The sequence below is a fragment of the Homarus americanus genome, unplaced genomic scaffold, assembly GCF_018991925.1.
Source record: "Homarus americanus isolate GMGI-L3 unplaced genomic scaffold, GMGI_Hamer_2.0 scaffold25483, whole genome shotgun sequence".
Classification (NCBI taxonomy): Eukaryota; Metazoa; Arthropoda; class Malacostraca; order Decapoda; family Nephropidae; genus Homarus; species Homarus americanus.
This window is the reverse complement of record NW_024726235.1, coordinates 1,466,272-1,489,418: the sequence shown is the minus strand read 5'-3', so window position 1 is coordinate 1,489,418 and position 23,147 is coordinate 1,466,272. Positions and strand designations below refer to the sequence as shown.

General features: G+C 40.9%; 1 protein-coding gene across 3 annotated transcripts in view; it reads left to right on the top strand.

The window, feature by feature from the left end:
• The window catches only part of LOC121865408 (synaptotagmin-14-like), a 76,759-nt gene that overhangs the window by 30,482 nt on the left and 23,130 nt on the right, over window positions 1-23,147 (top strand). For all 3 annotated transcript variants that reach the window (XM_042364777.1, XM_042364776.1, XM_042364775.1), the window contains exons 2-8: window positions 1,122-1,283; window positions 11,476-11,778; window positions 14,126-14,382; window positions 14,800-14,961; window positions 16,693-16,801; window positions 17,618-17,775; window positions 21,736-21,896. In XM_042364777.1, the coding sequence (XP_042220711.1) occupies window positions 1,122-1,283; window positions 11,476-11,778; window positions 14,126-14,382; window positions 14,800-14,961; window positions 16,693-16,801; window positions 17,618-17,775; window positions 21,736-21,896 (1,312 nt within the window). The remainder of the gene's footprint in view (window positions 1-1,121; window positions 1,284-11,475; window positions 11,779-14,125; window positions 14,383-14,799; window positions 14,962-16,692; window positions 16,802-17,617; window positions 17,776-21,735; window positions 21,897-23,147) is intronic.

The following is a 23,147-nucleotide window of genomic DNA, read 5'->3' as shown; positions in this document are numbered from 1 at the left end:
GTGTGTGTGTCGCTTCCAAAGGTAGTGTAACAGGTGTCTCCAAAATATTACTCCGCAAAGCCTACAAATATTACACGTGTGTTGAAAGGGTTAAAGTCTCCAAGCAACACATGTATAAAGGGTTAAAGTCTCCAAGCAACACATGTATAAAGGGTTAAAGTCTCCAAGCAACACATGTATAAAGGGTTAACGTCTGTTAAAATTACCTGGTGAAGGGGTCACGACTCTTAAAAGGTTTCCATATAATGAAAGAGATTAAGAGCTTCAAAGGTTTCATTCTCAGAGGGTTTCATTTTTATGGGGCTTCATTCATTCATTCATCAAGGTATTCATTCATTCATTCATTCATTCATTCATTCATTCATCAAGGTATTCATTCATTCATTCATTCATTCATTCATCAAGGTATTCATTCATTCATTCATTCATTCATTCATCCATCGAGGTATTTATTCATTCAGTAAGGTATTCACTCATTCATTCATTCATCGAGGTATTCTTTCATTCATTCATTCATTCATCGAGGTATTTATTCATTCAGTAAGGTATTCTTTCATTCATTCATCGAGGTATTCATTCATTCATTCATTCATCAAGGTATTCATTCATTCATTCATTCATTCATTCATCGAGGTATTCATTCATTCAGTAAGGTATTCTTTCATTCATTCATTCATTCATTCATCGAGGTATTCATTCATTCAGTAAGGTATTCATTCATTCATCGAGGTATTCATTCATTCAGTAAGGTATTCATTCATTCATTCATTCATTCTTTCATCGAGGTATTCATTCATTCATTCATTCATTCATTCATCAAGGTATTCATTCATTCATTCATTCATTCATTCATCCATCAAGGTGTACTTAACTGGTAGGTCTCGTGTTAATGGAGTTATATACTGAATGAGTTTTTTTTTATTAATTGTGTTTCATTCTTCAGGTTTCATTAGTAAGATAATTGATGTTTATATACGTAAAATTAAGACCCTACATTAATTAGTTTATTTATGAGCTGTTTGTTAGGTCAGTTTCTCTCTCTCTCTCTCTCTCTCTCTCTCTCTCTCTCTCTCTCTCTCTCTCTCTCTCTCTCTCTCTATTTACTTTTCTCCCTCCCACAGTGCCGGTGGAGGCGACAGCATTCCTAGGGGCGGTGGCAGCGTTCGTAGTGTTCCTGTTTGTGCTGTTTCTTTACCTGAACAAGAAACTCTGCTTCTACACAGTGGGCGGCTTCCCCTGCTGCGACGACCCCGTCACCAAGCCCGACAAGCTCAAGGAACTAGGTGAGTCCTGGTCGTTCTTCTTTGGTCATTAATTAATAATTAAACGCCCTAACGCTACCTAGGGTTAGGTTAGGCTAGCGTTAGGGTGATTAATCCTCTGGTGAAATTAACTGGAGTGCCTAATCTTCACGTGAGCCAAGATAACTTCCTATTACGACTGGAAAATCAATATACGAATACTTTGTTAGACCCCCACTCATCATATCTTATAGTTACGAGATAATAATGTTTGATCGTACGAGCTTCTGTGAATGGGAACCCCCGAGTTGGTTGAGTTCTCTGTCGCCATGGTTTATTGGACGTCACCCACGGCTGGCTGACGTCATTCCAAGGTGAAAGGAAATTAGTACAGGAATAGCGTTAGGTCCGGACGCCTACCTAAACACTTTCTCATTTTCACAATTATTTTTTTTTAAACAGTCTGGAAATTTCTTATTGCTTTCCAATATGGCGGAGCGTTGTGTGAAAGGCAGAAGGCATCCGGGACTTCTATTTACACACACACACACACACACACACACACACACACACACACACACACACACACAAAGAGGTTTTCGTCTGGGTTCTCGGAAACTTACAGGTAAAAACACGTGCACCTAACTGTTTCCGGCACGGTGCTAGCGGCCTGATATAGAACCGAGTAATGGCTGGTCTTCATTATCCCACACACTGGCGCCCAAGTATATATATAATGAGGTGGATATTTATTTATTTTCATTATAAAACTATAGCGGCCGAAATATACAATGAAATATAAGTATCATTATAGAACAGTGACGAAAAATTTTACAACGAAGTAGATTTATTCACCATCCTGCGGCAGACCCCAGAATGTAGAGAGAGAGAGAGAGATACCCCGCGTGGTGCCCTGACGCAGGTAGCACGTGACCCGCGTCTGATGGTCGTCATGGTAACCAGCCACACCTCAGCCTCCCTCACCTCTTCCTCCCTTCCTGCTCCACCCTTACCTTTCCCCTCACCACCTCCTCCCTTCTCATCTTTCTCCTGTCCTTGTTTCTCCTCTCATACCTCCTTTGCTCTTCCTCCTTTCCTCTTGTCATTTCTCCTCTCATTCTTCCAGTCCTCCTTCCCTCTTCTCTTATTCCTCCTCCTCCTTCTCCTCAAAACCCACCCACCTCATTTGCTTGCCTCCTCCCCCTTCCTCCTCGCATCCACCTTCTTCCCCTGTCCTCTTCTTTCCAGGGTTCCTACAGTCATTAAAAATCCTGTAAAAATCATGGAAATAAAATAAATACCATGGGAAACTCTGAAACACTCACCAATCATGGAAAACTTGTAGAAAACTAGAACAAAATTGAACAACTTTCCACATTTGTGACTATATTTTTTTTTAATAAGTTACATTGTTCACGATTCACCATTGGACATATTTCTATCCAGGATTTAAGTCGTTCATGTTCTGTGTATGAGGGAAAGAACAGAGAACATTGTTGTTGTTGTTGTTGTTGTTGTTGTTTGGTGATACACATTAATAAAAAAAATATTTCGAACTGTCGTCATTATATTGAAGCATTTTTTTTTTCAGTTAATCCATTTGTCATTAATCTATCTACCTATACGCAACACCAATACTGGATGACGTCACTAAACATGTTTACGTAAGAAGGACGTGAACCGGGGTCAAAGGTCACAAGTTTCAAGGTCATGTTAGTAGTCCGCCGGGAGGTCAAAGTTCAGGGTCACGAGTGGTTATTAGAGGTCAAAGGGGAGAGAGGTCATTAGGCCAGAGTTCAGGGTCATGATGAGTTTATCAGGTCAGAGTTCAGGGTCATGATGGGGTTATTAGAGGTCAGAGTTCAGGGTCATGTGGTGGGTGACCTTGTTTACCTGTGTGGATTGGTGTATAGCACAGGTAGATTATGAGGGGGGAGGTGATGTTATGGTACACACACACACACACAGTCTCTCTCTCTCTCTCTCTCTCTCATTTATTAACTGCTCATTCACTTATTCATTTACTCCTAACTCACTCACTCACAGACAGACAGTGAGAGAGAGAGTGAGAGTGCTGGTGGTTTTCTCGTCAAAGTTTCACAGTATTAAAGAGACGCATCTCCCTCCCTCCCCCGCTCACTACCTCTCTCTCTCTCTCTCTCTCTCTCTCTCTCTCTCTCTCACATACACCTAGTAGTAACAACAGGTGTATCACCTAGTGAGCACCATGTGTTGACAAAATGGCGCCAGCCTTACTTCGTGACGTCAAGTGGAGAGAGTATGGTTGAAGTCAGAGGCAGGGAGAGCCCAGCAGTCACCCTAACATCACCTTTGATAACATCTTTGTAAAGTGACCCGTAAAATATTCTTCAGGTGTCAGTAGCTCAGGTGCTACACGAGACACTGCATTAAGTCATTCAGTAAAGTATTTTCCATTTTTCACACAATGGTACAGGCTGGTCAGGACCTGATCCACTGATTCTTAGTATTCAGCAGCTACTGAGTTATTTCACCGCCCTAGCAGGATGTTAGTCCACCCAAGGGCTGCTCCACCATCGGGCAGCGCACCTCATATTGTGCTCATGTATTCCTGAGTGTACCTGGACTAGTGTACAGGGGGGGGGGGGTGTCGGTACCAGTGTAGTAATACTTAGTGAAAATATATTACAAAACCCTCATCATTTTTATAACGGTGACGACTTAGTTTTAACGCTGGTCCGCCTCACCTGTAAGATGTTATTCCTGGTATTACCTGTAGATACCTGTATGTTGATAAAAAAAAGTCACTAGTTGAGCAAGGCAGAGTAAGTTTTTTCTCTATAACTTATCAAAGGAATAAATTTTGTTTTGATCTCCACCCGTGGCATTTACAGTACTAGGCCCGGAGGGGGAGGTGGGGAGATGGGAAGGGAAGGTGGACAAAAATTGCGTTTATTGTGAGTCTCTTTAAAACATTCGGTTCAGTGATGCCTTCAGGAGATTAAATCACAGGACTTAGTGCACCAGCTAGATTGGCTCCACTCTAGGCGCGTTTCTCTATGACCTGCATCATAAAAACGGCGCCAGCACGAGCTATCAACAACACCTGGCGTTCCTTCCCACCTAACAATGATACGCTCATGGAAGCTACGACAGACAAATGTTCGCCCGTAGTCTGACTCCCATGTAACCCTCAACTTCTGACTTAACGACGCCAGAGCCTATTGTTAAGGCGCCTGGCATCTTGGCCTCATTACCATGGCTTCAGTACCTCGTCCTCTGACATCTTAGCCTCAATACCGTAGCTTCAGTACCCCCGGCGCCTCTAATGTGGTGCCATCATCGTGTGGCTCAGACTTGGTGGTGTTAACTCGGTGGGTCTTAACCCGTCCTTCAGCCACCGCGGCCCAGATTGTGTGTAGCCCAGATACCAACGCCTGGTCATCGTGACCCAGTTACTGAAGGAGTACCAGGCAGAAAGACGGAGTGCCAGGCAGTAAAAGGGAGTGCCACCTCGTAGAGAAAGGTGTAGGGAGTAAAAAGGAATGTCAACCAAAAAGAGGGATTGCCAGGCCGTAAGAGGAAGTTCCAGGCCGCATGGAGGAGTGTCAAGCAGTATGATGGCGTCCCACACAGTATGAAGGAGTGCCACACAGTATGAAGGAGTGCCACAGTATGAAGGATTATCGAACAGTAAGAGGACTCGCCAGGAAGCAAGATAGAGTGCCAGGCAGTAAGAGGTAGTGCCAAGAGGGAGTCAGACGATGGGGCTGGTGCCAACTGAGGGTCCATACACCAGGCGCCAGGCAGGAGGGAGTCCAGTGCCAAGAACGGGAAGGAATGCCAAGTGAAGGAGGGAGATGCCGGGCAATGAAGGATGCAAGGAGACTAAACCATTTTGTATACGGTAAGTGTGTGTGTGTGTGTGTGTGTGTGTGTGTGTGTGTGTGTGTGTGTGTGTGTGTGTGTGTGTGTGTGTGTGTGTGTGTGTGTGTGTGTGTGTGTGTGTGTGTGTGTGTGTGTGTGTGTGTGTGTGTGTGTGTGTGTGTGTGTGTGTGTGTGTGTGTGTGTGTGTGTGTGTGTGTGTGTGTGTGTGTGTGTGTGTGTGTGTGTGTGTGTGTGTGTGTGTGTGTGTGTGTGTGTGTGTGTGTGTGTGTGTGTGTGTGTGTGTGTGTGTGTGTGTGTGTGTGTGTGTGTGTGTGTGTGTGTGTGTGTGTGTGTGTGTGTGTGTGTGTGTGTGTGTGTGTGTGTGTGTGTGTGTGTGTGTGTGTGTGTGTGTGTGTGTGTGTGTGTGTGTGTGTGTGTGTGTGTGTGTGTGTGTGTGTGTGTGTGTGTGTGTGTGTGTGTGTGTGTGTGTGTGTGTGTGTGTGTGTGTGTGTGTGTGTGTGTGTGTGTGTGTGTGTGTGTGTGTGTGTGTGTGTGTGTGTGTGTGTGTGTGTGTGTGTGTGTGTTCAGTTGCCATACAAAATAGCTGTTTCTGTTACCAAGGTGAGGTGTCGTCCAGGGAGAGAATAAATTACTCAGGCGTGTCTCTCTCGTGAACCCTCCGGGTCATCCTCCTCGAACCTGGTGAAGGAGGAACGTCCCTGGGGCATCCGTCTCCTTCCTCGTCAGGTGAGAGAGAGAGACAGAGAGAGAGAGACTAATCAAGTGAATTTTACCTGCGACCTACAGTGCATTATACTTTACTGCTATATTGATCACTTATTATTATTATTATAGTTGTAGATTTTTTCTTCTGTTCATTTCTACAATACACAATACAATCTTAAGTCAGGGAGTGAGATGACGTGAGGTGAGCCAGGGTTGGTATTCACAAATGTTCGTTGCAAGTGATAAAGCAGTAATGCACCTTACTGGTTTAATGTTTTAGCACGAGTTAAACAGTTAAGTGTATTTTGTTTATTTTCGGTTACGAGTCATTTATGGTGAGAAGTTTGGTGAGTTTGTGTCCGGGGGTCGTGGGGTGAGGGCGACGACCTTACTCACGAGTCAATATGAGAGGTAGAGAGGCAGTAATTTTTACGGCTGGTGGGAGTCCTTGTTTCTTGCGTCATGAACACTCCACCTCCTTCCTTCCTACGTCATGAACACTCCACCTCCTTCCTTCCTACGTCATGAACACTCCACCTCCTTCCTTCCTACGTCATGAACACTCCACCTCCTTCCTTCCTACGTCATGAACACTCCACCTCCTTCCTTCCTACGTCATGAACACTCCACCTCCTTCCTTCCTACGTCATGAACACTCCACCTCCTTCCTTCCTACGTCATGAACACTCCACCTCCTTCCTTCCTACGTCATGAACACTCCTCCTGCACCTCCTTCCTTCCTTCCTTCCTACGTCATGAACACTCCTCTTGCACCTCCTTCCTTCCTTCCTTCCTTCCTACGTCATGAACACTCCATCTCCACTTCCTCCCTGCCTCAAGTTTTCTTTCACACACGTGCAAGCACAGATATACACACGCATGCGCACACAAACGCACGCACACGCTGAAATAAGTGGCGTGTTGGATGAGAGAGATAAGATGAGTGGCGTGATTTGTTGAAGATGGTGATGGCGAGTAACAGTGTGATTGGTCCCTCCCTCCCTCCCCCCTCACCTAGGTCCTACTCCACCCACCCTCCATCCCACTCCTCCCACATCACCTCCTTCCCTAACATAATCACGTCCTTAGTTACCAAGCAGTGTAACTCGTTGTCAGGGCGCGAAGCTACAGCCAACACAACAACCACGCCCTTAGTTATCGAGCTGTGAAACTCTTGTGTTAAGGGAGAGAGTCCAGGAAGACAGACAACTCGCATACCACGCTGGCTAGTTATTACCCCCCACCCTCCACCCCTCACCCTTGGCACACGAATGCGCACCAATCGATTTACAAACAATTCAATCACAGAAGTAAATGACACGCAAAGTTTCGGCCCGCCCGAATAATGAACTGAGGACTCGTTAGTTGTGCGAGGAACATGCTCACCAACGGGAACCCCAGTCTGTTATATCCTGAGGAAGACCAAGAAGCTTTACACAGTTATGTCTCTCTAGCTGCCAGCAGAAGGAGGAGGAGGACGGGGCGCCCCTGGTTCTCGCTAAGACAAAGTAAGCGGGTTAGGGAAGACTTTTAAGGCTCGCCTCTAAGAGTCTAGCCCGGTCCGTCACGAGGATGAGGGAGTCTTGCGTGAAATGAGTTCTCGGTGGTGCTGCCTTGAGGGTCGACGTTAAACAGAAAACGCATCAAGTTGGTAATGAGAGAGAGAGAGAGAGAGAGAGAGAGAGAGAGGCTGACTTCATGATCGACTGTTGTGGTTATCGCTAGTATTTCCTAAGCATTTAAAACCTAGAATTCTTTGTTTACCTCTGTACACGTTGCAGTGGCTTTCAACTCGTGTTATTAAATCACCTTGCACATGACATTTCCTTTAATATTCAGTGTATTTAGGGAGCAACAAACGGCATTGCAACACCCGCTGGCATCATGCAATCAATGTCATTGTTCTTAAAATTCATACCAATCAGTTTACCACGCTGCTCTGGGGTGTGTAGCCTCGTACAAATTCGTAAGAGAAAATCAGGAATCGGTTATCGTTGTGGTGCTGCAGGTATTAGTAGTACTGTGGTATTAGTGGTGGTGGTGGTGCTGATAGTGGGAGTAATATATGACGAATAATTTTGGATTTTTCACCTTTTTTTCTTCATCAAGGAGGTAGGTAGGAAATTTTATATAAGTTGCAATTCTCATACACCAGGCTGTTATTTTATTTGTTGATTTTATTTATTTATTTATTTTTTATTAAATTTCAGGGATGAAGGTCAATGGCACCTCAAGTATTCACGCGAAGGAAGGTATTACTTGCTAGTGTATTATCCTTGACCCGCTAACCCCGAATTACGAAACATATTTCCGAAAAATCCTGCCGTGATATTATCCTTAAAAATACTCCCATTGTTAGCCTCCCGGACCCGATATAGCGAGAGATAACAATAGGTAATAACTATGATAACAATGATGGCTAAAAACATATCGTAATAGATATTATTTAGACGTTGTAAATAACCCAGACGTACAAATCATTCGAGTGAAAAGCAAAAGAAAATTTACATATATTTAAGATACGTGTTTTATGTAAGTGAACTGTGTTAGTCATTAGAGTAAGAGGACACATTTTGACACTTGCATGTTATTACACCATTAGAGTAACTCCATCTAGTAATTAATGCGCTGTTAATTCTTTATATTCACCCACGTATATATCGCTTAGAAATAAACCTATGAAATACAGTTAATAATTGTTCCAGGTAAGACTCATTATAAACTGTATAATAATAAAAATAATAGTAATAATAAATGACACTTTAACGCACTTTTACCACACCTTTACACTGCTACCTGCGGCATCCTGCTCCACACACACACACACACACACACACAGTATTGAACACCTTTCACCTTATCAGACCAGGCCTCCTCCTCGTCCTCCTCTTATTCCTCTTCCTTCCTCACATTTTCCCCTTCTTCTTCCCTTCTGTCCTTCATCAGTCTTCCCTTCTTTCCTTCTTCATCCTCCCCTCCTCTTCTTCCTTATCTTCCTCCTCTTTCCTTCTTCCTTATCTTCCTCCTCTTTCCTTCTTCCTTATCTTCCTCCTCTTTCCTTCTTCCTTATCTTCCTCCTCTTTCCTTCTTCCTTCCTCCTTCCCTTCCTTTCCTTCCCCTCCTCCACCCTGCAGTTCCTCGCACGTAACGTTCATCAGTTCTTTCCCTTTTATGGCTTATGACTTCCTCTCTGTCCGTCCGTGTCTGCCTCCGCTGTTACCACCATATCTCTGGAAGGATTACAGTTAGACGCAGTGGAGTTTAACCAAACGTATCTTGTATCATTGGCTATAAGCTTCTTGAAGACGAGTGATGATATACTTTGACCACAATAACAATATATACAACAAAACCAGAGTAAAGAATGATGGTTGGACTTGACACGATTATACCAGGCACTGTATGGCACTATAGGCCAGCAGTGTCACTATAGGCCAGAGGTCAGTGGGGCAGTGAGGTATTAGGCAGCTACCAAACAGGGAGGTACTACCGCCTGGGAAGATATTGGAAGCATAATGTGTTGTCTATGGTAGACCTTGTTGCCATATGACATCACAAAAATTGTGACCAAGTCTCAGGCTGCTGATCTGACTTTCTGCCTCATTTACACACAATTGCAGGGTCTCAATTGTTTCTCTTACTATTGATAACACAACATACATACAGTATATTATTTCTCACTTGATTTTTTTCATTTTTATATTTCATTGTGGTTCTTTATTATTATTATTATTATTATTATTATTATTATTATTATTATTATTATTATTATTATTATTATTATTATTATTATTATTATTATTATTATTATTATTATTATTATTATTACATTCCCACCCCAGGCCTGATGGGTCAGTGACCTGTGCCCGGGTGGGCTAATCTCTGAAAAAATAAATAAGGGGCGTGCCCAATAAACTAGCCCCCTTCGGGGCAATCTAAAAAAATATCTAAAAAATGTCGACGTCATTGTCACACTAGATATTTATTATCACCATACTCCAACAGGCAGTGGGAAGTGGAGAGTGACCTTAACCCATTTACAAAGGTCACCGTGGCCATTCATTTCTGTAGGTGCGTGCCGCCGTGAGTGCCACTTATGTCACTGTTAAATCTAGCTCTTTGTGTTTCTAGTGACCGCTCAGCAAGGTCAGGTGGTGACATTTAATGGTACTGAAGTATTTATGAGTCGAAATACTACTGCTGTGGTATTTTGTGCTACCTGCTGTACTGTATATACCTCATGGCATGGTGACGGACTCATCCCTGCCTCCCTCCCTCACTCACTCTCCCTGCCACCCTCTACCCTCCTCCACCTGCCTCTCCCTCCCTCCCTCCAGCTTCCTCACTCTCCTGTGTGTGTGAAGGAAGGAAGGGAGGAAGGAAAGATTACTGTTGATAAAACTATCTTGTCACCATGTCCTCACATCCGCCTGAGGTTTAAGGCTCACTGAAAGACAGAGATTTTGTGGATGAGTCGATTGATGGACTAGGCGGATTAATAGAGTGGAATTATGGGCTGATTGAACTGTGGACGAGTGAATTTATGGACAGGTTAAATTCCGAACGTGGATTGCTGAATGTTGAGAATTGATGGACATACGGATTCCTGGATTACGGGATTCAAGATTTACCGTACATACGAATAGGGTTTATGAATGATTAGGATTTGTGGATAGGGATATACGGATTATACACAGGTTTAAGTTCAATGTTCAGAAGTGGTGCAAGACAATTTATGGGCCTTTGGGTTTGGTTAGGATACTTTAGGATTACGTTAGGTTAGGCTTAGGATAGGATAATATTGGATCAGATAAAGGTTGTTAACGAATCGGTTAAGTTAAGGCGGAGTCACACTGGCATTCTTCTTTCGTAAACTGGCAACAAACCAGATGGATACAACGGACGAAGAAAGAGCAGCAATTCTACGCCTTTTATGGTGTATGAAGAGTCCTGGTGATCCCAGAGACAGCAGCGCTGCCTTATCTGGTCCACCAAGAACTCCCCGGAGCGGCGTGTCCACACATTGGAAATTATTTTACCTGTTGGCTCTGTCATGTTATTATTCTCGTGTGGTCTAAATGTAAACAACAATGACATTTTCTTACCTTTTTTAAATCACGAAATTAAACATAACAATGAGTAATCTTGGGAAGAAGAGTAATAATGAGTTCATAATAATTTTACCTTTATATTTCAAGTAGATTTTTTTATAACCCTCTGTATTATCAATTATAGATATTGTTGATTCCAGTAAGTTGTTGAAGTTGTCGTGCAACTTGTCAGTGCAGACGGTCTGTGTACAGGTTGACAAAGAGCCAACGACAACTCCGACGATTAGTGGAACAAGTTGACGTGTAGGTTAGGATAGGTTATGTGAGGTGAAGAGAACAAGTCTGGGATGAATCACGGAGAAGCTTGGCCAGGAGGAGACTCCTGGAGAGATGCCAACTGGTGGTCCTCCAGGGTGGGCCCAGTGCCAGGGATGTAGTAGTGGGTTACATCGCCCTTGATACTAAGTTGAACCATTTGGAAAAACAGCATCAAGTTGGTACTGCCCCCAATGCACCAACAAGCCTCCAGACGCATTTTTTATTTGTTTTTAAATAATTTAAGGTTTGTTGATATGGCAAGAACCTTGACTCACTCGCACTGTGTGTTACAGGTGCTGCCTACAACTATGGCGAGGGGGAGAGCTCCAGCGACAGCGAGGAGGAGGTGTCCAACAGGCTCGCCACCTCCAAGAGCTTCCCCTCCGCCCTCCGTGACAATCACCACAACCATGTCAACAGCAACCACGTCGGCAGTAACCACCACAACCACACCACCAGCAACCACCACAACCACGCCAATCACACCCCTTCTTCCTACCACACGTACAATCACTACGGACATCACAACTACCACCAGCTGGGTCCTTCCAGGTCCTCCTCCCAGTACTCTGCCCCTGAAGATGGCGGACCTCCAGGTGAGTGTCTGTTGTGGTGATAGAGGGAGGTGATAGTAGTTGTTTTGGGCAAGTGGTGGTACAGTGTACAGTAGTAGACTAGTAGTAGTAGTTGTTGTTGTGAAGGAGTGGTAGTAGTAGTTGTTGTGGGGAGTTGTAATAGTAAGAGGGGTCTGACTAATTACCCAAATGTAGCCAAATATAGCCGGAATGAAGTCAAATAATGGTCCTAGATGAATAAATCGGACTGCCAATCACTTCTCGACTAGTATATGGTGTCACAAAGTCACAAAAAATTGGTAAACTTAATTTAATCTGCGTTAATAGATCAAGTGCATGTGCCTAACCTAACCTAACCTAACACAACACAACTCAGATTAAATTAAGTTTACCAATTTTTTGACTTTATGACACCAAATACTAGTTGAGTTACGTTAGGTTAGGTTAGGTTCGGTACATGCACTCGATCTATTAACTCAGATTAAATTAAGTTTACCAATTTTTTGTGACTTCGTGACACCAAATACCAGTCGAGAAGTGATTGGCAGTCCGATTTATTCATGTAGGACCATTATTTGACTTCATTGCGGCTACATTTGGGTAATTAGTCGGACCCGCCCACTACACTTTGGAAACAGCCACTAGCATAAAATCTTCGAGCTACTAATACAAGTGTTTGGGTCGGGATGGCAAAGGATTTTCTTGTCACACATCCTATATCCTGCTGTAGTTCATCACATAAGCACATAATGTCCCTACTAGAAAATCTGTAGTACCTCTCCAGATGTTCATCATCAACCTTTAGTGGATTCAGTGGGTCCCAAAATACTCTGTCCCACAAAGGGCATGATTACGTGCAAACACTACTTGAAGTTCCATCTTCCTTTTATCCTGTCTCCTTCATTATGCAGTTTACAGTTAAGACGACCATTCCCGTGCTACACATGGCTGAGTGATGGAATAGCTTCCTCGATTGAGTGTTGGGTTTTGGTTTGTTTTGGTCATATAACTGCAAATAAATCACTGTAGGTGCACATGATCCATGTATATGCTGATAACCACATTGGAAAAAAGAAAGCACCCTGAAGATGTGAATTACACGGAAGCGCTTGGGAACTTCATGTTTTCTTTTTTTCTGTGTGGTTATCGGTATATGCCCAATAGTTGTAATGGGGAAGATGCTGATGGTTGAAGCTGCTGTTGTGGGGTGGGGATGGTTGTAGTCATTGTTGTGGTTGGGGTGGTAGAAATAGTAGCAGTAAGTTGTGGTGTGTGTGTTAGTTGTAGTTATAGTAGTGATAGTTGTTGTTGATGTGATGAAGTTAGTAATACTGGTTCTGGTAGTTTTAATCGGTTTGTTAGTAGTAGTTGCGGTGCTAGTTGTAGTGAGTGAAGTATTAGTAACAGTATGAGCATTGGCTAGCTGTAGTAATTGCAATATACCAGTACTGTAATATAGTAACTTCTAATATTGGTAGTATTGTACAGTAATAGTAAAAGAAGCAGTATTAGTAGCAACAACAGTAATGGAACAGTTATTGTCATGAATCAAAATACTACAGGCAGACTGAGTGACCAGGTAACAACCCCACCTTCTCTCCCATCCACTGTAGCAATGGTATGACCTAGGTGTAGCTACAATCATCTTTAGTTAGGTATATAGATCGGTAAGCATTATTCATTTCTCACATCCCATTAAAAATTCATAGTCTTCTATAGTATTTTACCTTCAATTTACATATCAAGTCTTGAAGGACCCATTTCTTAAAAAAAAATCTCTACTCTATTTTATTTCTAAACTTGTACTAATGTTTCTCTGTATACTTGGAAATATGTAGGTAATGGAGCACCAGGAGTCTCGCTGAAATATTGTGCCTGTATTTCATGACCAAGATGAAATCATAAAGTATGAATTGGCTCCGTGTTTGTTCATCATGGCACTTCCAGCTCTGTCTCATCTTTGAGGTGGACTGATTTTAAGAATGTCCTGACCTGTGACTCATATCATGCTGCTGATCACAGTTGTAGGAGCAAGGCTGTGGTAATAAAGTTAGTGGTAGCAACTGTAGTGGCAGTAACAGTTTCAGCACCTCCAGCAACAACTATTTTAGTGGTATCAGTAACCACTGACCCAGTAGAAGTAAAAAAATTTCATTACCCAAGCACCAATGGCTGCAGAAGCACAACAAACTGTAGTGTAATAACTCTGCCCATAAGCAACAGCGACATAAGACTGGGATTTATACCATGAGTAGTAGTGGTAGTACTGTAGTAGCAGTAGAATCAACAGCAGTAGTAGTACTGTGACATTTGGTGTCATAGTGTCAGCACCCCACACAGCACACCACAACCCGCCCTCTCCCTGCAGATCGCGGGGACGGGTGTGTTTGCGACCCTAACACCGACCTCATCTCCCTTGCCGAGAAAGGGCGCGCGGGCGTGAGCGTCGAGGAGGAGCCCGTCGGAGTGGGTGTTGGTGTATCGTCATCGTCAGCTTCATCCTCGGGGTCCACAACGAGTGGCGATGATGACCTGCTGACCCATCGGGCGCTTCGCCATAGGGATCCCAGAGCATACCGTCAGATGTCACCAAACCGCTCCCCCTACGACGGTACCTACCACCAGGTGAGTGGTGATGAGGTGGGTGAGTTTTCCAGGTGTTGGTAAGCTTCTTCAGTTGGTATATTACATGTAATAAGTGCAAATGATGTTGATGTATGGTGAACTCCTGGGAAATTGTATCACTTTAATTATGTTATCAGCACTTCAAGACATAATGACATTAGAATGCAAGAAACAAAGATGAAAAATTGTGTGAGTTTCTTTTACTATGTGTAACTAAAGGTATCGTATGTGTAAGAGGAAGTAATTTGATTTTGAAAAGAGATGATGATAATAGTGACTGGCTCTTTATGTTTCTGTACAGTGACTTTGATGATGGGGTGCAGGTGTGTGGTGAAAATGGTGTAGTGATGGTGTTCAGTGGTGTTGTATGGTGCAGAAGTAGGATGGTAATGGTGTTAATGTTTTCATGTGGTGCAGGAGTGTCGCGAGGACGGATCAGTTGGGGAAGCACTGTTAGTGAGGTGCGGCACCATAGAGGCAGGGTTCGCATACGATTTGCCCACCAAGACGCTCACGGTCCACATCCTGCAGGCCAAGGATGTTCCCAGCAAGGAGCGAGGTGGTGCTGCCAACACACAGGTGGGGATGTAGAGAAAACACATACACATGCACCTGAAATAAAGTAGACACATCAATTTTAAGTAACCTTCATTTGATTTACATACTGTATACAATCTTTTTTTTTTTTTTTCTCTACACATGATAATTTCATTTCCTTCCTCCTTTTGCAGGCTTCTGTAGGTGTCACTCACAATCAGAACACATAAATCAATTCTCTGTAACATTTCCTGCTTCAGCTCAACATGTAGTGTTGTCTATGTTTAGTTTTTTATATGTTTATTCTTTTTAAGCCTTACTTTCTGAACTACTTGTCCAATTATCAAGATTATCAGTGCCACAATATTTTTCTGAATTTCCCTTTAACTTATAGAAGAACGCCCCTTGCAGGCATCAAGGTATGTACAGATTTACACGTGTTGGGGTTAGTGTTTACTGGTAAATGGGCCACATTTACCTGTTTTTCTCTGTGGCTCCTGAAAGTGAAAACAAGCCATCACTGAACTATGTCTAATTTTAGCAGGAACAAACCACTGAGCACAGATAGTTATCCTGTATATTTTCAGTGCTCATTGGTTTATTGCAACTAAAATCATAGTGAGCTGATATAGTAGCTTGTTTTCATTGACCAGAACTTAAGAGTGGTGGAGGCAACATGGTGTACAGTGCTTCCTTCTGTGGCTAAAATTTAACTTACCTGTATTATTCAATAAAATAATGTATACTGTACAGAGTATTACATATTGTTCCCCTTCTGCAAATTTGTAGAAACCTTAATGACTGCAACAACTTTTTCCATCAACTTTCCCATTTTCTGTCATTTTTTTCCATGAGTTCAATTTTCCTAGAGCATCTCGGTCAGACGAAATGTATCGTTTCCCTCTGATTGGCTTGCACCAACTTCCGTGGTCAAGTCAAGATCTATACTCGATAATAAGGATATTTATATGAAATATATATTGAGCCACATAAACTAACTAAATTTAATTTAAAGAGTACAGTATTCTGTATTGCATTTTTCACAAATTGCTTCAGTGTAATTTTTTTTATTGATTTTGATATTTGTCAATACATCTGATAGATTTGTTTACATTAAGCGGTCTGTTCATGGCATCTTTATCCATTCCTCTGTGAACATGTCTGTCCGAAGAATTTATAATAGAGAATATAAGTACTGTGGCACCCTAGAGATGATACAATTGATGAGTGTGTAAAGACTGGCACGCTAGTTCTCAATGCATGTGTGACAAGGCATTCTCAGAAAAATTATAATCTTTAGAAAATTGTTGCAAGAAAATGATTGAAAAACTCTTAGTGTGGTGCCACAGAAACACACTGTAACAACCATTTTCTCCCTTTTAATGTTTTTTTCTATTAATGAATTGCATTATCAAACTAAAATACAACTATGGTATTATAAAAGGACATAATAACTAACAATAATATAACAAATGTAAAGAAAATTTGTCAGTTATGTTGGTGTACCTGATCCTACTAAAGTACTCCCTTACCGCCTAATTCCCATTTTTCTATGACTCGGTGTTATCAGGAACACAACCACTGCATTATAGGAGAACTGACTGTACTGTGCCCATTAAGTTGAATTTCCAAAGAAGAACGTGGCACGGATGAAAGTTAATGATAACTAGTGTGTTTACTGCATATTGTATTTTAATTATACTGTATGTATGTATATTAGTGTTCACAAAGTCAACATGATGATAGCCATGTCTGATTGCTCCCTTCTTTTAGGTGCGGGTTCTACTGTTGCCAGCACGTAAACAAAAACACAAGACCCGGATTAGGCCAGGAGACAACCCACAATTTAATGAAGCCTTTGTCTTTACCAAGATCAACCCAGGTGAGTTAAATAAAGTCATTTCATAGAGTGTCAACAAGGTTATTTATGGCCAGTCTTCAAGCAGTTTTATCTGGGTCAGTTTGCTTGTGGTTGAGCCTGAATTAAAGCAGAATGGTTTATATACAATCTGTCATCACAGCTTACCCAGTTTAGGATAACAGAAAATTTCCTGTAAAGGAAAGACTAAAACAATTAGATCACACTGTCACCTTTTGAGTTGCCTTGTTTGCTAATAGTTCGTATTGCTCGTACGTAACATGACTGGGGGACATTTTTACTTGTGTACAAAGAAATGTATATTCCTTTTATGTGTTTGACCTTAGGACAATTATTTCTGTTACCTGTATTGTATACTGTATATGTGTGTATGGGTGCAGACACACAAAAAACACATACAAATAAATAATAATGGGAAAATACCTTCAAAAATAATCAAAAAATTTATTAAAAATGTGGCAGTCTACCCTCAAGTCTGTGCTTTAATAAATAAAGCACGGACTTGAGGGTAGACTGACATTTTTAATTTTTTTTTTCACATTATTTGTGAGTATTTTCCTATTATTATTTATTTGTATTACAAGTGTCTACACACACACACACACACACACACATATTTACAATACTGTACAGGTAAAGGAAATGGCTCCCTGTCCCAGCTGCAAAAATGCTGGCAACTTTAAAACTACCCACAGACATTCTTGAGTACATCCAGAGTGTCATCCGCGAATAATAGAGGACCGTGAAATAAAAATCCTCGAATGTGTGGGCCCCCCCCCTCCCCTGTACTGTATATTGAAACAATTTTGTGTGTTGCAGAGGAAGTTCAGCAACTGGGTGTGCGGCTGAGGCTGTATGGATGTGAACGCATGCGACGGGAAAAGATGGTAGGAGAGGTGATCGTTCCTTTTGCCTCCATCAACCTCACTCTGGGCAATACCTTCTGGCTAACTCTGGAGCCTCGAGCCAACCTCGCAGTAAGTCACACGTGTACACACTGGGAGTTGCTACTGCACCTGATGTTCAACTACTGTACATGTAAATACATACATTAACTTTAATCTAACTTTATATTTTTGTTACACTTAGAAATATTTAAGTGAATAGAAATACACCTTTTCACATATCCGTTGAGACACTGTTACATAACTATTTGACAAATTTCATAACCGAATAACAGAACACATATCGAATGACAATCTAAAATAACTGTTGGTGGTATGTCATTCTCCAATTGTTACATTCTCAAACTATATGTAGACTGTCGGTTTATTGTTCACATCTGTCAACTTCATAACTTATATCAATCACTTCCGTTAGCATGAACGAACAGTTATTTTAGATTGTCATTCGATATGTGTTCTGTCATTCGGTTTTGAAATTTGTCAAATAGTTATGTAACAGTGTCTCAACGGATATGTGAAAAGGTGTACTGTACTGAATTGTACTGATTGTACTGATTGAGTGAATAGTTTGCTTCTTGTGACTTGTTACTACAGTAAAAAAAACGAGATAAATATACCCTGTATTGTATGATTAGAATACTGTATAATATATTGTGTATCCCAGCTTTTGATACTCTTCCTCACCTTTGTCTGTGCTAACTCTTGATATATTATCTGACAAGTTTTCTCTCTCCTGACCATCACCATTACACATTATTATTAAGCAGTGGCTAAATTACCAGTCACAGCAAAATAGTCTGACTGGCTGTTTTAGGCTATTTTGCCATTCATCCTCTGTATGTATCAATTAAATCTAGGAATAATTTTTCCCCTAAAAATTCTCAGTCATCTTAACCCCTTATGTATCGGCTCCCCTTTGAGTTGAATTAAATTGTCTGGCATTAGCCAAATAAGATGTCAAAAGTGGCATCCCCATAGTGAAGGGGTTAAAGAGATTTTGGAAGAGATACATGTATTTACAGAAGAAGGTTTTCCCTAGGATCACCAGTTCATTATCAGGGAGAAATCACTAATGCATTCTGAACTGTAAGAGTTTTCAAACTCTTTTATCAAAGGTTTCTTGGTTCTCTGGAACTTATACAGCTTCAAGGAAGATGTTCAACAGAGGGTACTTCATTTAGTCAGCTTGTCTAAAGTGGCAGTTTTCAGGACCAGGATTTGTCATATGTGTTCCATCAGGGACATTATTTTTGTAGTAATCTTCAGTGTAAGAGTAAGTTTTGTTGAGTTCTCATCACACCCATTGTCTAGTGAAGCCAGTCAATGATTGTACTGTATCAGGCTTATAGAGCAGTTTCATCAATTGACTCTAATTTTGGAATCACAGTTCAAAGTTTAGAGTTTCATTAGTTGACATATTTTGACTGCATTTGTCATTTAAACAACTAGGTTCATGACAAGGGGCACCACTACATTCATATTTTTCTTGAGGAGCATGACCCTTAAGCCCATTCTTAAAATTGGCACCTGGCAATTGACTGTGGATTTTGTTGTTACAGTCCCTTGCTTATCACTTGACTGTGAGGTTTTGAGGGAGTTAGTTTGATGAGGGATGTGTATCATACTGTAACTGTAACATACTGTAGTTACCTTCCATTGTGGATTGCATGTCATATTTGCACCCAGAGTTCATTTTACAATCTGTGCCTTTTACTTAATGGATTGAGATGGATGAATTACAGTACACTGTACCTAGAAGAGCCATGAGATTATAAAATAGTACAGTACAGTACAGTATGTAATTGGCCCTGCAAATCCCATTTTATAACAACTTTTTTACAAGGTGGCTTGCATAGCCTCCCTCTTCTCAGTGGGTTTGTCATAAAGTTAAATTTAGCAGGATTAATTTTTGTTCTTGGTAAAGCCAATGTGGCCAGCAACAATGGTCTGATGGAGTGCACACACAAATTTTGGTGGCATGCCCTGTCAGTCTTCATTGGCAATGATTATATCAGAAAGATATCAGCCTATGAGTAGTTTGTCACTAACTTGTTTATCTTCTTTACTACAGTTTTAGCTCTCAGTAGTTTGCTTGGTTTTAAAGCCAGAGACCTGATGGTGACTATACTGTACAGCAGGCATGGGCAATCTGCGGCCCGGACCATGTGTTGGTGCGGCCCGTGGAGTGATTGAGAAATTCTACTTAATGTGGGCCACGGTTCAGGTATATGCAGCTAGTTTATGGTGGGTAAAGCAATATTTATAAAAAGAATTATCTTCACACACAATTCGTTACTGTTTCATCACCTAAGAGTACGTAACTATGAAGCTGTAACAGTGAAATAAGCATATATAGTCAACAATATAAACATTTTAACTTGTGTGAGTTTACGGACCATGTTCGGCGCGGTCTCTTTCATGGATTAGCTGCTATGTGGCAGTGGGTCACTTGGGAATTAGCTAAAGTTGGGTAAGTCCAAGTGGGGTCGCGGGCGGTGGTCACACAGAGCTTAACTTATTAAGTACTTCCAGAATAACACAAAAACACCAAAATCGCACTCGGAAACCCATAGTTGGCGAGTATTAAGTATTGAAATAATGTAATTAAAATCTGCCAAGCGTCATTTCGACCACTAATTACCCCGCAATCGAATCGTGGACCATAGATTCGGAATCAGCATGCTCAGGAGTACCTATACCGAGATTTTCAACTAAATCAAATTTGGGTTGAAATTGCTAAAATATATATGTTCATATACTAAACAGTACAATACTGTATACAGTATTATCTCCGTTAGCCGGAATCCCTCAATCCTGGAATTCTCCAATAGCCGGAATTTTAATTTTCTTGGAAAATCGTTCCCACCCAGAATTTTCCGGAAAATTACGAGAAATTTTTCCTGATACCCTGAAAATTCCGGGGATGGGTGAGTTTCTTTCCGGGTTTGAAAGATGAAAATCAGACGCATTTTCTGGAAATTCTAAGAAAAAATTTCTGTTACCCGGAAAATTCCGGGGATGAGGGATATTTTTCTGGGTTCGAGAGATGATGTAATGGGAAATTTCTGGAACTTCCGGGAACATTTTTCCATTACCCAGAAAATTCCGGGGATGAGGGATATTTTTCCGGGTTTGAGAGATGATGGAATGGGCAATTTTTGGAACTTCCGAGAACATTTTTCCGTTAATCGGAAAATTCCGGGGATGAGGGATTTTTTCCGGCTTTGAGAGAGTCGTCTCATTACCCAGAAATCTCTCATTCCCGGAAGTGCTCTGCACCAATTGTTCCAGCTAACAGGGATATCACTGTACTGTATATAGAGAGAGATGTGCCTATAGGTTGCATCATTGTAGTTCCTCATATGCCAAGGTTAACATTGGCATTATTCTGGTGGGTGTGCCTCATAAGCAAGAAAAATGCTGTAACTAGGAAAAATCAACGTATTCACAGACTGTTTCACTCATCGTATGTTAAATGCCAAGAAACATTAACATTTACTTTAAAAATTATTATGATAGATTTGTTTCATAAATAGGAACTGTGATTTTAAACTGAAAATATCGTAAGGTGGACGTGACGATAAACTGCTTCATTGTCCGTGCTATCACAATATTAACATTACTTTTGGGTTAGGTAGGTTATAAATTTTGGTGGATAGTCCCGCAGAAATATACCTAAATCATAATGCGGTCCATGACTGAGGAAAGGTTGCCCATGCCTCCTGTACAGGATTCATGAATTGTCTAGTCTAGTCTCTGCTATGAAATGGGATTTTCAGGATCATTCCATCATTTATATTATTTGAAATTGCCAATGAAAGATATTTTTATATTACTTTAATTGTCTGCATCATCCCCTATGTAACACACACACAGCTCAGCAGTTCCAAAACTTCTCAAACTAAATTTATTACATTAATTTTAACATTTACTGCACCTATTTCTGTTTCTATCACTTTCCCTTTTATATCTTTGCTGTTCAGTAACCTGGGAAGATTATTTCATAATAGTGTATCTGAATTTCTTCTTTAGCGAACAGAAAGCCGAACAGAGGTGTGCAGTTTGACGCGGAGTGACTCAACAGGCTCAAACCACTCAGTCCATAGTGGTGTCCCAGAACTACTGGTAGGACTGACGTACAATGGCACCACAGGAAGGCTGGCAGTGGAGGTCATTAAGGGGTCACACTTCAGGTGAGAAAACTTATTCACATATATTGACATATTTTCCCTAGAAATTTAACACATTTCTTCTGCTAGTTCTCCATCACAGGTCATTCGTAATGTTGCTTCATTTATTTCCAGTCCATTGCCTTAGAGTTGCTCGTGTTACAATTTAAAAAGAAACAGAAATAAGAACTACACTCCACCAGAATGATCCATTTCTTAACAATTTGCTGAAAAACTAAAATTTCGAAATTCTTTTTTTGTACAGTGGAGTCTTGATAATTTGTGGGTTAGGTACCAGAAGACATTGTGAATTATCAAATTAAGAATTATACAGCACTGTAGTTCAATTTATTAAAATAGAAATACAGTAATAAATTTTGTTCCAGAGGCCAAAAAATACCCACAAACTGTTCCAAAACTGCCGTAATAAACACTAAACATCATACATAATACATAAAAAAAATACAGTAACACAGATATTGTACAAATTGCAGTTCTATTCGTTTTACACACATAGCTCCTTCCCTTTTCATAATTTTGTGCGGGTTACACTAATTCACCAACGTCGAGACAGGAAGGTGTTAGGCTGGCTGGGACCACAATATGTCAACAAAGAACCAGGAATTTAATACTACACAATAATTCATCGGGTTGAGTGTGGGATTTTTTTATTTTTATTTTTTTATGTTAATGCTTTATTAACCTGGTACCAAATGTATCTAGTAAATAATTTGGAATTATGGTGAAATTGCATGAACTTGTATTAATGAGGTTTGAGGGTTGCGCTAAGCTCGGGAATGAGAAGGAGAGGGAGGTGGATGCTCAGTCCACCCCCCAATAGCAATCTTCCCACAAACAGTTCAATTGCAGTGCAGTGCTACTTTTCATTTTATAGTTTTATATTACATTTTCTTTATTTCTAAGTCACATTAGAGAATTGAAGTGATGTTTATATTATACAGTATTTTCTTTATTTCTCACTGAAGATAGAGCAATTAAATTATATTTCCACAACTTTTTATTGTTTCTTATTTAAATAAATACTGTGGCAGCCAGCACTTGCCCACAAATTATGAATATTTAACAAAAAAAAAGAAAGAAAAAAGAGGTAGTAATAGAAGTACAGGGGAGCCCTTTCTTATAAATGCCCACCAATACAAACAGGGTTAAACTTGAAATTATAGTACATATTTTATTTACCTGATGACTTATTTTTTATTTTCATTTACTGTATTTTGTCATTCTATTTCTTCTTTTGTCTTAAATTAAGTGATT